Source organism: Amia ocellicauda, chromosome 4 (assembly GCF_036373705.1).
Source record: "Amia ocellicauda isolate fAmiCal2 chromosome 4, fAmiCal2.hap1, whole genome shotgun sequence".
In the NCBI taxonomy this organism is placed as follows: Eukaryota; Metazoa; Chordata; class Actinopteri; order Amiiformes; family Amiidae; genus Amia; species Amia ocellicauda.
In genome coordinates, this window is record NC_089853.1 from 6,242,934 (window position 1) to 6,258,806 (window position 15,873).

General features: G+C 41.2%; 1 protein-coding gene across 1 annotated transcript in view; it reads left to right on the top strand.

Moving 5' to 3' along the window:
• Positions 1–5,040: 5,040 nt before the first annotated feature.
• Positions 5,041–15,873, top strand: part of mybpc3 (myosin binding protein C3) — a 37,496-nt gene continuing 26,663 nt past the window's right edge. The window contains exons 1-8 of the mRNA XM_066700719.1: positions 5,041–5,152; positions 8,330–8,599; positions 9,542–9,604; positions 10,477–10,563; positions 11,127–11,275; positions 11,809–11,926; positions 12,187–12,235; positions 14,883–14,942. Of these exons, the coding sequence (XP_066556816.1) occupies positions 5,128–5,152; positions 8,330–8,599; positions 9,542–9,604; positions 10,477–10,563; positions 11,127–11,275; positions 11,809–11,926; positions 12,187–12,235; positions 14,883–14,942 (821 nt within the window). The 5' untranslated portion in view covers positions 5,041–5,127. The remainder of the gene's footprint in view (positions 5,153–8,329; positions 8,600–9,541; positions 9,605–10,476; positions 10,564–11,126; positions 11,276–11,808; positions 11,927–12,186; positions 12,236–14,882; positions 14,943–15,873) is intronic.

Genomic DNA, 15,873 nt, shown 5'->3' on the forward strand with positions numbered 1-15,873 from the left:
GTCAGTCTTTACTGTTCTTTTTTTTCAGGTGAATTGACCATGGTTTACTGGAAGAGAAGCACTGGATGTCAAGTCATCTTTTAAAGGCTGATTCGCTGTGTTTTACGGATTCCAGCACAGATGTTAAATTGAGGCAAATGCAGGCAAACATGATCAAAAGCCTTAAAATATTTTCAATGTAATAATGATAACCTAACAACTTAATAATAATAATAATAATAATAATAATAATAATAATAATAATAATAATTATTATTATTATTATTATTATTATTATTATTATTATTATTATTATTATTATTATTAACAATACACCCTCATGTTACTCTCTGGTCACAATACTAAAACAAGTGGTTTACAAGATTCAATATTCATCAGAAAACATGCTCTCTCTCTCTCTCTCTCTCTCTCTCTCTCTCTCTCTCTCTCTCTCTCTCTCTCTCTCTCTCTCTCTCTCTCTCTCTCTCTCTCTCTCTCTCTCTCTCTCTCTCAATAACACACACAGATGCAGTGCATTGCAGTGCTGTTCTTGTCAGCACAGAAACTGGAGGCTGATCATTGACCACCAGAGGTCAACAGTGACACAGTTATTTTCCCTCTTTTCAGGATTCAGTTTATTTGCAGGCAATGTTCCCCCGACTAAATTGCGTATAGTGAGTGACAGGGCTTTCTCCTCTCATGCACCTAGACGAACAAACTTCCTATTGAGATCAGAAAGTCAGTCTTTATTTGTTTTTAAATTGCTAATTTAAAATCACATTTGCTAAGATACATTTCTTGAAAACTTCAGCCATTTTCTCAAAACTTTAAACACAAAACCAAATCTTCAAACTACATTCACAAAACCCCTGACTCGTCTGGCAAAATCGCCTCAAAACTATTTAGTCTGTGCTCAAAATCAAACAATGCTTTCAGGTCATACACATAGCCAGTCAATATATAAACACTACAGAGCATTCATTAGACACTACATCAAACAATGGAGAACACAGCGTGGAGAGCATGTAGTTACAGATTTTTTTTTTATTGTTTATAGTAAACACATTTTGCAATTTTAAAAAAGTAATCACAAACTTAGTACAGTGAAAATATTGTATACTGTAAGTACTGCAAGTAATACAGTATTGAATGTTTGTATATTCAGCACTTGAATAAAAATACAGTAGTACAACTGCAAAAGCCCAAAGAACAAAGAAAACTGTAAATGAAAAGCACATTACAGTACAAAAATGTTGTGCAACTGCAAAATCAAAGTCATTGAGAGATTCATTCTGTCTCAGCATCGTGTCTTTGTGCTGGGTCCGGCCAGAGGACTTTGTCCACATCACAGGCAGCGATGTCCCTTGCCAGGCAACGGGGAAAAACCCTCTGGATCCAGCCTTGACAACACGCCACACCTATGTCATCACAGGCCAGTTCCACTGCCTGCAAGAGATTTTCCCTGGTATATGGGTTTCGGTCATAGACCTTCCACCGCCATGCAGAGAGAAACTCTTCTATTGGGTTTAGGAATGGGTTGTATGGGGGAAGGCATACATTTATTAATTGCTGGTTGATGCTGACATTGTCCCAAACCACGACATAGACAGGATGCACGGCCTGCTGATGATCCTGCTGCTCACACTCAAACAAAACATCCCGAAGACCACACAGAAATGTAAGATGTTCAGTGTTATATGACCCCAGGGTTGCATGATGGTGGAGAACCACACAATTACTTTTGGCTGCACAAAGGGGGACATTGCCACTATGCTGGCCAGGGACTTCCACAATGGCACTTTGGCCAATTATGTTCCTGCCTCTCCTTCTCCTCTTCGCCAGATTGAACCCTGCTTCATCTAGAAAGATGTATTCATGAGGCCTTTCCATGGAAGTTATACAGAAAGACAGACTTCTGCAATAGTGTATTTGTATGCACTCCTGATTTACATACACAATAAAGTGCAGTTTACAGTTACAGTAGGCTAGTGGCATAGAATTGTACTGTAAGCATCAGCGCCGAAAGTGTCTGAGTGTACACCTACTTGCACATACTGAAATCGTAGATCTTTGACCCTTTCTGAGTTGCGCTCAAAGGGGACTCAGTACACTTGCTTCATGCATACCCTGTTGTGTTGGAGGACACGGTCAATGGTAGGAAGGCTGACACTGTTGATTCCTTCAAAGTTTACATTGTGTTCAACAACTCTTTGCTGTATTTCACACAGTTTTGAAGGACACTATCAACAATGAGAGCCTCTTGCTATTGGGTGAACATAGCAGTCCTTACATGTGGTAGTCTTGCAATTCTACAAAAAGGGAAAATGCACTTACAAACATATACATACAGCAAAAATAGTAATGGACATTACTTCTATATGTAAAATGTTGTATGGTAAGAAAGGTTTTATTTTTTCCGTGATGTACTGAATCAAATGTTTACAGTAAACTTTCAATGACCAAAATAAAAAGAAATAATGACCTGTTCTCTTCTCTGAATGTCCCGATTATGGTGGCCACAGAGAATCTGCTCAAATTGGGTTTTACTCTTTGTCCTGCTTCCCTCGTTATCATTCCATGAACAAGAACATGGTCTATCACAGTTGCCCGAATTTCATTTTAAATTACTGTTCTTGGTCTTGGTCTTGCTCTTCCTCGTCCTCGTCCTCTTCCTCCTCGTCCACCACCTCTTACACGTACTCTTCCTCCTCTACCTCTCAGATTGTTTCCATCCATTGTTGGTATCAACATTCAATGCACCTGTGCCACCTGTGCCCTCTGAACTGACTTATATTCTGTACAACTAGTTTGATCACATCATTAGAAACAAGTGTGAACAATTTTGAGTTGTTGTGTGTAAACAATGACAACTGTGCTGTAGTTGTGTTTAACTTTTGCCGCCTGTTTACCATTTTGCAACATAAGTGCATCACAGTGCGAAATTTGTTTCAGTGAGTGAGAATGTGTTTAGAGTTTTACAAGAAGAGTGGATGAGATTGGCAAATGGTGTCTAACTACCTGAACTTGTTTAATGTTTTGCCAAAAGAGTGATTGATTCGACAAATGGGTTTAGAACACTGAGCATTTTGTTCAGAGAATGCGGTTTAGTATTTTAGCTATTCAGAAAAACTATAAATGTCTCATGTAAATGTTTTATTGTTCTGTTTTATGATTGTCTTACTGTTAATTGATTTGCTTTCTCCCATGTAAGCGCTTTGTGATATTTAGTTATGTAAGGCGCTATATAAAACTAACATTGATATTATTATTATTATAACATAGAACTTAAAAGCTGATTGCAGTGAAGAGCTCAATGTATAGGAAGTAAAATGTATCGTACGTTTCTCTGAAAGTGCTGCTGACCATCGTTTTATTAAGCTTGTGGCACAGACCACAAACACACTATGCAAATGTCCAAGTTTGACAGATGAGTGGTTACACACTACCCCTTGTGTTAAAATAAACATATATTTATAAGTGTAACATGTTCATATCTTCAGAGCTTTACAGATGGTTCTGAAAGTGGTCAGACTTGTGTCTTTGTGTTCACCGAGTAGCATTTCCACCAGACAACTCTGATTTGGCCATTTATGTTAAAACATACATAAATAAAAGATAAAACGGTATTTCAATTAAATAATGTCAACAATGTATGGTGTCTGATGGCACATAATTATCAACGATGTACAGAAAATTGTATGGTTATGATTTTAACAGAAATGTGAAATTATTTTCCAACGAGACAAAATCAGAAAGAATTAATCATGTTTTCTAGCATTCATTAAAGAATTAACAAGCCTTTAAATTAGCTGTACCCTTTAATTGACACCGGAATAAGCCTCGTCCACTCTTTTCAAATTACGGTATATTAAAACTGTTTTTGTTTGTTTGTTTGTTTCATGCGTAGCATTGGCAGTTACAATTTGTAATTTTCTGTGTAAGAATCAGACTGTTAAATGGTTCAGTTCTCTCTTGCACAATGTCAAGTTTTTTGGTCATTTATATTTTTGCTCGGCAAGGAAAACAGTAGCCCGTGCAAGAGAAGGCGGTTGATCCACGATGCAGGCCCCTATTAGGCTCACAGCGGTGATAATGTGTCACACGGATTAACCTTGACTGGGAGGGGGGTTAGTTCCTTCTCTGTATCTGTCTTCAGCAGAATCCCTCTTCGCAGGATGGGGAACTCCGGGAATCACAACCATTTACACAGAAGTGAGATTCAGCCCCCGACAAAGCTCCTGGAACGCCAGTAAATATAGACACAGAGTAGCAGAGAGAACAGGCCTGCCCTGGCAAAGCACGTCTCGCCCTGGCATCCACCGTGGGCCCCCGTCTGCCTTCCATGCTTCTAGCGGCGAGCTGGACCACCCTGCCCACCCCGCGGCCCATCGGTCTCCAGGGCAAGACATGCTTTGCGAGGGCAGGCCGGTCCATTCACAGAGATCTTCACTGCAAAGTCAGGTGACCCAAAGCGTGCCAAGACATCTACCATGTTAATTCCAGAGATCCTCAGTCCCCTTTGCCAGGTATACTCTGACAGCCTTTCTGAAGTTAGCCTTCCCCAGCCTCTCCTCAACGGGATAATTCAAAGGCAGTCATTGTAGGGGCACAGTTGTGTTGTCAAGCCAAGCTTAATGATAAAACAGGACGTTTTATTCTGGATATCATTCAAAGTGGCCCTTAGTGTCACGAATTCTCCAGAAGGATTCCTAGGGACCCTGAGTGCACTTTGTGCCGGAAAGACTATTATTAAACCACCATTGAGAAAAGATCCCAGTCTTTTATCAGTTTCTTTTCGTTCTTTTTCTGTAACTTGCCAGCTCTTTGCCAGGCGGAGGCTGAAATGTGGTTCGAGTGACACTGACAGCACTGCACTTGTTGTCTATATTTAACTCCCGCCGGTCCTGATACTCGTCATGTGGATGGAGAGCCGATGAAAGGAGGCTGTCGAGACATTATTTGTGTTTGAGGGAGGGTGGAGGGGAGGAATGGGGGGGGGTTCTTTATCTCTTTGTCGAGGGGAGAGATTTAGGAGGGGGTGGAGGACTATTTCAGCCTCACTCTGGGAGATGGTCTGGAGATTTATTGAAGGCGCAGTCTGAGATTGGTGAAGTTTCACTGCTGAGAGTCAGAAGGACCTGAACCAGGATGCCCGAGCCGGCCAAGAAAGCTGGTGAGCAAAACTCATTTAAATTGATTTCAGTATGAATCGTGTTCATGGAAAATATATCTCATCACCATCAGCCCATATTGATCCACTGCTGGATAATATAAATGAATATGCATATATACACACATTCATATTTAATACACGTGTATATAGACAGACAGATTAAATATCGATCTATCTGCCTGTCTGTTTATCTTTCTATATAAAATAAGTATTTCTTATGTTCGAACAAAATGCTGATTCACGTGGCCGATGTTGTGGTATTTTTATTTTTATTCTTCCTGTTTCTCACGCTTTTGTTTTGCTGCCATTTTAATCGAAAAGGAGGTTAAATATTTCCCATGCATGGGGCTTAAACATTTCCACAGTTGCTAAAGCCCCGCGTTGTCTGCTAAGCTGCAGTATCACCATCGTTTTGTTAACTAATTTACACCTCTGTTAAAGTATTTGCTGGTGGTGGTGGGGGAAAGCAAACAAACAACACAAAACAGGCAGTACCATGTGGTTTTCTAAGGTTTTGTGTGGTGTGTGTACGATAAATAAAGTGAAGGTTACACAATTTGGGATTTCTGAATTCAAACAATGACATTTGATTCGAACCTCGTAACTGGTGTCATGAGAAAGAAATGCTTGGCGAAAGACTGTAATGTATTTTGAAGCAAAGAAATACAGAGTATAGATTTACTCAGTGGCTGTGAATAAATATATATTATAATTTCCTTAATTGTGTTTCAGTAACTGTATAACTGCGGTAAAACTGTAGTGCTTTACTCGTGATTTATTTGAGGAAAGTTTAATATATATATCAGCTTCAAAAACACTTTACTAAAAATAAAATAAAGAAAATAGAAACAAACCAACACAAATGTTACATATGTATGTAATCAGATTTTGATATTTTAACCACACTTTCATTTTCAATTCACTTTCCATACAGTTTCCTTCTGCGAAAATATAGCACATATCACGAAGTCCTCCATTTCCACACAATCCTAATTCCTAGTCAGTGACAAACCATTAAAGTGCATCAGGTTTGTCTAGCAGCCAAAAATAGCATTTATTTTCATCTGTGTCCCAGTTAAAGGATTTTCTATTCCTGAAAACTCACACCAAAGTCGCCTGGAGGAAAAATTAAATACAATCTTGTTCACAACCAATATCAACTCGGTTTCTTATTAGGGAAATCTATGGTTGAGCGTTCTTGAGAAAGAGGGGTTTGATTTAGCATTTTATAGACATACAAATATTTGATAGATGTTTCTAGTCCACTTTAATATTTTCCGGAGTAATTAATATCTCTCAGGAGCAATCCTTGCATCTTGTCAGCTGTCTGTCTCATCTCACCCCACTGCTTCCCCCCAGGACACCAGATCTTTAGCTGCCTAGACCAACTGTTTCCCCTTCTTCAAGACCTGGGGGGTTTTAAGAAGCCTGGTGTCTCACAGGCCTGTGTGTCACCTTCCCCAGGCTCTAACTTTCTCAACTGGTTATGACACGCCACGTATTTTCTCCTGTGATCGTTTGCAGCCCTACTGAAGAGATCAGGGAAACACAGATGAGACATAAAGCATTCTGCAATCGCTAAGACTCTTGAATCTAAAGGCTCCTAAACCAGGTTACTAACCCTAGAATTAACCCTCCCAACAAGATCTTTGGATACAATGCCAGGATGCAAGGCTGTCACTACAATACACATAACATCCATTCGGCCACCCATGGTATGGTATAAAATTCACCCCATTGCTGGACACATGCACTTAAAGCTCAGCATCCAGTGTTAATTCATTGACCACTTCAAGCATTCTGCGAAAGCACTGCATGTGATCTTTTGAAATGCTCCAGCATTAGCTGGGGGTCCTGGTAACCTAAGACCCTCCCGTATGCACTTACTCGTTGTTTCAATCAAACAGGTGGAGGGAGTTTAATTGCCGTTGGACACCGACTTCATAAAAATAATGCGCATCTTTATTTAGTGAAACCAGATCTTTATTTGCAAGCCTTGGCATGGAAACGTAGGTGCTGCGAGAAACTGATCTGACACACCTGTCTGTTAATGTCTTCTGGCACGAGATCAGGCCAGCAAGACACGCCATCGCTTTCATTATTCCAGTTGATAAACACAGGCTTTCCAATCACTTAAAGGACATTAGCGCTGTGCCTGGTCTCACAGTCCAGGGCTTTCTTTTCCACTGAAGAGACTGTAATCCGTTGAGGACACTGACTCTCATTACCTACACCTGGGTTCAAACGGACTACGCCTCGGTGAACTGGTCCTGTCTCAGTTTTCATGTCTCAGACGAGAACAGTCGTGCTGAAGAAGTGCAAGTGCCAGCTGGAAGGCTCAGAAATGGGCACAGGCGGCACACTGAGCCTTTAAGCCCCAAGCCGACCTGTGATTTAACACGATGTGATCCTGCTTGCCAGCTGAGGCGAGGTGCTTTGGCGAGCTGGCTTACGCATACATGATCATGCTCCCGTGTCGCTGAGGACAGACGCACAAAGGGACAAGGGGTGCAGGTTCTGTCTCCACCCATGGCGGTCATTCCTTTGTTCCCCAGGGAGATAACACCTTCTGAGACCCACTCAGCCTTCTTAGTTTACCGTTTCATCGGTGGCTGCAATAAACGTTTGTGTGTCAAGTGTTTACTGGAGGTCGTTCTAAATAAATCCTCATCTGGAAGACGCAGGGTAATGGTTCAGGTTATTATATCTGTAACTGTGTGAATTGGATGTAGGCTGTTATGGTGCTCTATTTATACTTGTTGCAAATCTCACCTATTTTGGGAGCTTTTGGGCTGCACATTTTGTTCAATAGGCTTATGGGTTTTTAATAGTAGAAGTGGAAATTCGCTCGTGTGGTATAAAAGCTTTTGAGGATTACTCTAGTTGTAATCTGTTGCATGGAAAAACAAATCTTCAAAGTGCTGTACACAAAATCAACACCTCTATGTCCCCAGCGATGTGGTTGAAGCATCAATTTGGGAACATTCAAAAATAGACTGGATAGGATCCTTGGATCACTTAGTTATTAATGAACAAACGAGCACGATGGGGCGAATGTCCTCCTCCCGATTGGAAACTGTCTTATGTTCTTATGTGTTACTTAAACAAAACAACAAGTCTATATTATCTGAGTCACACTGAACTCTGTGTTGTTGTTTTGCTTTTTAACACCCTCAGCGTCCGCCTTCGCAAAGAAACCAAAGTCTTCAGAAGCCGCGATCGGTGGGTCGGTCGTGTTCGAGGCCGAGACGGAAAAATCGGAAACCAAGGTGAAATGGCAAAAGGGTTCTGCCGACATCATGGGAAGCGATAAATATGTGATCGCTGCTGACGGAAACAAGCACTCGCTCACCATCAACAACATCACCAAGGAGGACGATGTGGTCTATGCTGTAATTGCCGGGAGTTCAAAGGTCAAATTTGAACTCAAAGTGAAAGAACCAGAACGTGAGTCACTTATTCTAATAAGAATGCAGAACTTACACGTTGGAGCTTATTTGTTAAAGAGAAAGCAAACATAATTAATAACATCACATTTAAACTAAGATAAACACATTTCATCTGATAAAACAACTACCACCAGACTGACAGGTAAAATCAGTGGCTTTTAACTTATACATCTAGCATTTGTGAGATGAAATATATGTTACAAAATAAAATACTAAATCTTAGTCCTAAAATAACTAAGATTCAATCAAACAATTTATATTTATATATATAGCCACAGTTCCGCACGGTGAGTTTTTAATTATATCTGATTTATCTATAGCCACACTCTCTGGGAGTTTATCTGACATGGAATTTGATGACAGAGGAGTGATAATTTGGGGGAATTTACTTGATAACGTTATTCTGGGGCTGCCGTCTCCTGGCAGACTCTGGTCGTGCGTAATGTCTCATATCACTGCCTTCTCATGACCTTCACTATCACATTGAGACTCACTCGTTCACTTGTCACTGCACCAGAGCTTGGCATGTACATGAAAGATAGTAACAAAGGCATTTTAATGTGCTTTTCAGCAGGTTTAAAATACACAGTAATCAATAATGTCTAACCTTATTTAAAAATACTTAAATAGTAGAGTAGATAGTAATAGTAGAGGCTCAGTCACTCAGATGTTAAATCCTGAATGTAACTTAATGAGTACTGAATGAAGGGAAAAGAGAGGCAGGTTGAATATTTTAATAGCATTAAAACACAACATGGCACAGCTAGTTAATAAACTTCACAAAATTATTGAATTGTATGATGAGATAAAATACATCTATTAACAAACTACCCTTTTGACATATTAGCAAACAGAAAATAATATAAACAACTAATATAATATCACAACTTAGTGAATAATAACATTTAATAATGTCTCAATATGCTCTCCGCCTTTCCAGAGAAAGCAGAAGATGTTTCCACAACCACAGAAAAGCCGGCAACAGGCAGCACTGAGGTTGAAGGTGAGATGGGGTCAAGGAGAGAACTAAATCAGATTAATGTACTATTATTATTATTATTATTATTATTATTATTATTATTATTATTATTATTATTAATGATTATTATTATGGCTCAATTGACACAGGAACTCTAAAATATTCAATTTACATAATCCCACATTCAGCTTTGCAATTTTTACGCTATCTACTGGACAGCGTACATATTTGTGAAGGAAAATGTGCCATGGATCCTGCCATCCCCAGACTCCTACAGCTGGCTGCATTAATCTCCAGTTGGAAGGCGTGTGAATGTGGAGTGTCTCGCTGTCTCTCTCTCAGATGGCGACAGCTGTTTATTGTGCGTCAGCAGAAGTGCAAACTACATCAACCGACAGCTTGATCTGTGATGGTGGCCCAGACTGATTTAGTACAGGGTGTCATGCCCATGTGTGCACACACTCGCCTGGGCCGAAGGTCACACATAAGTGAGGATCAAGCGTCAGGATGCTAATCAAAGCCCTGGAGGTCCAACTAGAAAATCACGAAACAGTACTTTCCAAAACCCACAATCCCCTCCTGCACACTATTGTATTGGAAATATCTTCAGCCAGAAGCCATCAAACCATCAGCTGCTCTGTTCATACATTGACCAGTGGCATCATTGGGACACACCTCCATGTGTGCTAATTAATGAAACCCCCCAAAAGTTGAGTGGTTGAGAGAATAGTTAATACGTTTTGTCGGTAGTTGCTGCACAAAGTTATCCCTGCTACCCCCATCTGACAAGACATAAATAGACCTAAATACTCCATGGCTACAGACTGGGCAGCCCAGCTGTGATCTATCGGCCCGTCTGTCCTCCATAACCTCATCCCTTCTCTTACCCCATCCAGCTCTGCCAGAGCAGCAGCAGCCCGACACAAGGCAGGACCTCACCGGCCTGTTCCTGGAGAAGCCGCAGAGTGGAGAGGTGACCGTGGGTAAGACACCGGTGCCACAGAAACAGACTTCATATCCCCAGTCGCTGTCCACACTTGAGCAGAATACTGAGGCCAAGCAGCTGAGCACCGAACAACCAGAGTGCCCACTCCCTGGGCAGACGGAGATGTAGATTATATGTTCTGGTCGCTTGTGAGATGTTCTTCAATCAATAAGCACTGTTTCTCACAGGTCATATTTCTCAGCTTTAAAAATACTTTGAAGTGTAGTTTAGGTAAGAACAATTTTTCACTTCCTTTCACTTCCTTTATTTTACTTACCCAAAAGTTCAGCACACCGAGGCAAAGAAACAAATTATTTTACAATGTGCAATTGCATGTAACCAGTTTGATTTAGAAAGAACCTGACCACGTCACCTCAGCAGCATTTAACTATATTAGATTAATCACTCACAGGACAAATATGGAAACTGTAGCAATGATTTTAAGCAGCACACCTGCACCCAGACAAACTACTAAACTATTTCCCAGCTTAACAAGCAATGACATTAAACGTGTTTCTTCAACGCTTTGCCTGTCGTTCTGCGTCTTCCCATCGTACCCAGGGGAGAATATCACCTTCCTTGCCAAAGTGGCTTCAGTCAACCTGCTGAAGAAGCCGACGGTCAAGTGGTTCAAGGGGAAGTGGATGGACCTTGCCAGCAAGGCCGGGAAACACCTGCAGCTGAAGGAGATCTATGACCGCAACTCGAAGGTCAGAGCTGCTTCTTCTGTGCGCTGCGCATGTCGTGTGTGTGTGTGTGTCACACCATACAGTGCCTCTATACTGTCTCTACGCCTAAACCAAGTCAAATCCGTTAAATGAAACTGTGCTTCGGTACAAGTTTGTAAATGGTTTTTCAAGGGTAGGGCAATGTTTTCACTGATTGATGCATCTCACTTTGATTTTGATTTTCCTTCTCCTTCACTTTCACCTTCTTTTCGCTATAATAAGCCCATGCCCATCACTGTCTCCATTTCTTCTTCTCCTGTTTGTTTGGTTTAATGTAGATCATCTTTTAATACGAGGCAATGTTGAGGTGAGGTATTCATCCTGTTTTCCTCCCCATTAAGCACTGAATCAGGGCTGTCCACGTCTGCTCTTCACAGACTCCTTGTTAAACCATTTATTTTGTTCAGCCGAGCCAATGTAATACTCTCCCCTTTTTATAGACTCCTGTAAACAGTGCTGGTCCTCTGTGATGAATGCGCCAGTGGTCTGAGGCATGCTGGATAATGTTTTTGCAGGTGTACACCTTTGAGATGAACATCATTGCAGCCAAGGCCAACTACGCCGGCGGATACCGATGTGAAGTCTCATCCAGGGACAAGTTCGACAGCTGTAACTTCGATCTTGTTGTTCACGGTACGCCCTGTCACTGCGTTTCAGACTAGCTGCTCAAGTTTCTAACCACACCCTCTATAGATATCAAATGTCATGGCCGAGACATTAATTTTACCTTCACTGAGGCCGTGTCATTACCCCTGATCCCCGTAAAGTGAACACCATCTACATGTTACGTAATATCAAGCCTGTGGTCAAAATGGCTAAGACTACCACTCCGGGTATAAATAATGCATAAAATAAGCATAACAACGTCTTCTCCCCCACCCCACCCTCTCCAGAGGCCCGCGCCGTCGAGGAGGTCGATATCCGGGCGGCTTTCAGACGCACGTAAGTACTGCCACTGCCTGCTGCCCTCAAATAAACACTGTTACTATGAGATTGCAGATGTGTGCAGCGTAAACATTAGCTTTTTCAACTGAAATGAAAATGTTGTAAAGAAAGAATTCATGCATTAATCTGAAGAGGAAGACACAGTGTGCAGCACTCATTGTATTGGCATATACAGTATATATATATCAATATATATATATATATTATAAATACATACACTATTTATACATCACATACAAATGTTTGTAAATGCTTTTGATTAACTCTGTGGAAATGACGATTCATCAGGAGCATTGGGCCAGGAGCCAAGCGCAAGAGTGGACATGGCGGAAGGTAGTAAAAAGTTTGTTTGCAAAGCCGGGACCACAGTCACAGAGCACGAGGGCTCGCCGATCTTTTGCTCAATTCCTCTGCCTGTCCAACCGAAAACGATTTGCGTACACTGCAACCTTGCTGTGCTACAGTGCTGTTCAGATATTCAGCACTTCATTCCACTTGGAACAAACTAAAACAAGCGCCCAACTGTTCTTGAGTGTGGCCCCGTGTCTCCACCATGTTTGAAGAGGTGGCTGAGGGACAGGAGGAGATGTCCTGTTTCAGGACAATGATATAATTGGCATGTGATACCGATCCCGGCACAGGAAGCCATGATTGTAAGGCTGCTGTAAAGCACAAGATCTTTATTCCGAGTCATAACAATTGTGATCAAAAAAATTGTTTTAGATTTCTCTTCCTGATGACATCTTCTCCGAAACTCTGCTGACCCTGTTCAAAACCAGGAGACCAGCTGTGCAAACCGTCTCCTCTCAGAATCTGGTTTGCCCTGGTTGGACTACAAAGCTCTGAATGTGATTAGACATCATGACTTTGAGGGCCACCCGGTTCTGGGACGGATAAGCGTGTTCTTTCAGGGGACGCACTGTGCTTGGTCCTTGTTTTATCATCTCACGGATACTGGGCTCTCTTTTAATCCTGATTGTGCAGCACTGGCGCAGGGAAGATCCCGCCCGTGGACGTGTGCTCAGCCACTGTTATTCAAGATTAAAAGAAAAGCCCGCTGTCTCCCCTCGCTAGTTCATGTGTCTAAGCATCTTCATCCATTCATTACTGACGGCTTTTGATCTGGATAAACTACCTCATGTAACTTTCCAGTCATCTTGCGGCAGTTCAAAAAAACATACCCGGTCGAGTTCAAACAAAGATGCAGAAGTGAGTGTCACATTTATCTCTTTTTCTCTCCTCGGAAAAGCTTGTTTCAACACGCTTATTCACTTGAATTCATTCTGGTGTCAGTGACACTAAGTGTGCGATCGTAAACAACTTTTTTTTCTCAATCTGATTTAATTTAAGTAAGACCGAATTGTGCAACATGTATTTAAGCAAAACAACAACTACCAAAAGAACGATACCAAAAAAGCACTGTGCTTGACATTTTATCATCCATTTCTTTAAAATAAGACAAACTATAATACGCATTGTGAAATCCTAGACACCAATGCATTTAAATACAGCTACATACATAATTTATTATTATTATTATATTTTATAGGGCTGAAGTGTTACAATGCATGTGGAAAAAGGAAATATGTGTCTATAATTCAAACAACAAGAACTACAGCAACTCCAACATTGCAATGACACTTTTCAGCTTGGAGATTTACAGTGAATAATTCCCAAATCAGTAAAAAGTCTGGAAAAACAAAACAGAAGGTGAATTTATCAGGGCTTTCTGTGTTCTCATAAATCACCCCAAATCTTTTGGCCTTGAGCCCGTTCCCTGTGTCTGTGTGCAGGTGTTTCAGAGGTGATTTCTGCCCGTGACTTCAGGTTCTGTTGATTAAGACCAGGAGCCCTCAGACCCGACCTCTCCATGTCTAACCCACCGTCAGAGCCACTAGATTCACTATCATCCAAATCTGCATATAAGGGAGGCAGGAAACAGGAAATCTCAATTCCTCCTCCTAAAAATGTTTTTCTTTTAAATCCCTTCGTAAATTTAAAAGAAGGATGTGATGCCCTTGATCATGCAGGGGACAAATATCTCACTTTGGCAAAACCAGAAGAAAATATATAACACTCTCCCTTATATGTAGATTTTTAAAGTAACTATCTCTAATACAGACATAATCCTCTATGTGTTTTATCACCTGTGATTTCTAAGCCGTGGGTATAAAACCTGCTTTATATTTGCAGCATTAAAAAATGATCTGAAGCTATTGATGCGCTGCTTTTCTACAGGAACATTTACAGGAATGAGGAATGAGGAATCAGACAGCCATCACGTGCCTTGAGCCACATCTCATACTAAAACCAAAGTCTTGTTTATTACCCCACTAACTTTTCTTTTTTTTTCAATATTATTATAATTATTATTGTTATTTTTACTTTATATATCGATCAAACCTAGAACAAAGGTTGTAAAATGTAGGTCGAGGTGAGGCATGCACTTCGGTTTCAATTATCCACGATCAATTGCCTGTTTAAAAAAGAGGTAAAACAGAGACAGGGCTTGCCATCTACACCCACTTCATTGGGAGATTCCCTTTATACGGTGATAGTGTTTGTCCTGAGCAACAGTAGGACAGGGCTCCTGCAGTGCATCCTGGGAGCCTCACTGTGTGTCTGCGGTGACGTGTCTCTGCAGTAGCTGTGACGGAGGAGAGGAGGCTGGGGAACTGGACTTCAGCGCCTTGTTGAAGAAGAGGTGAGTGGGAGAGTACGGCTCCTTTCCTTTTGTTTTTAAAGCAAATAAATGCTGGGGGGACCTGGAAATGTCATTGATGGATGGGGTGAATTCACAGCTTCATATCTAAAATGTAATTTTGCAATACCGGACATAAATGCACCCTTTCCGAAGGTCTGACTCTATCCTCACAGCAAACAACATAAAAAACGCATCAGATAAGATAAAGAAATAAAAAGTTGAGATGTTATTTGCTAACTATTTCCTATCTTTCTCTCCTGTTTTATTGCTTATCTGGTGTCATTTCCCTGGGCTGAACTGCATCTGCCCCCCCCCAGAGAGTAAGGGCACCGTTATCTACCCCCCACGACCCAGACTAACAGACTGTATTGCACCCACTGACCTCCTCATCCCTGTGCTAACCTGGAATGTCATCCCGTGGGCTTGCGTCGCCTGTTGTGAATGTTTTCAGCTCGGCTCACAGTCCAGAGTCACAGACAACAACAGCGTGGTCATGTGCAGGTCCACAAACGTTAAAAAAACTGAGAAAACGTCTCCTGCTTGTCACTGGATTCTGCGGTCTTATTTCACTCCCCAGATGGTGATCGCTTCACCGCCGCACTCCTCTTATGGAACCAGTACTTACTGATCCAAGTAACGTATAGACTGGTTGGTCCATATCACCATTACCATGCTATATATATATATATATATATATATATATATATATATACAGACACACACACGTATATATACACCCCTACCCCTTTCATCACCCGTTCATCAAACAGTGTTTTTGCTGCATTTCAAAACATATTCTCTGAACAAGAACAATGGAAATGTGTTTGTCTCCATTGTGATATTGTCATGGACAGATCTTTTTGTTCCTGATTGGCAATTAAGAGAATATGCCACAGAGACTGATTCTGACTATTTGTAAGACAAACACACA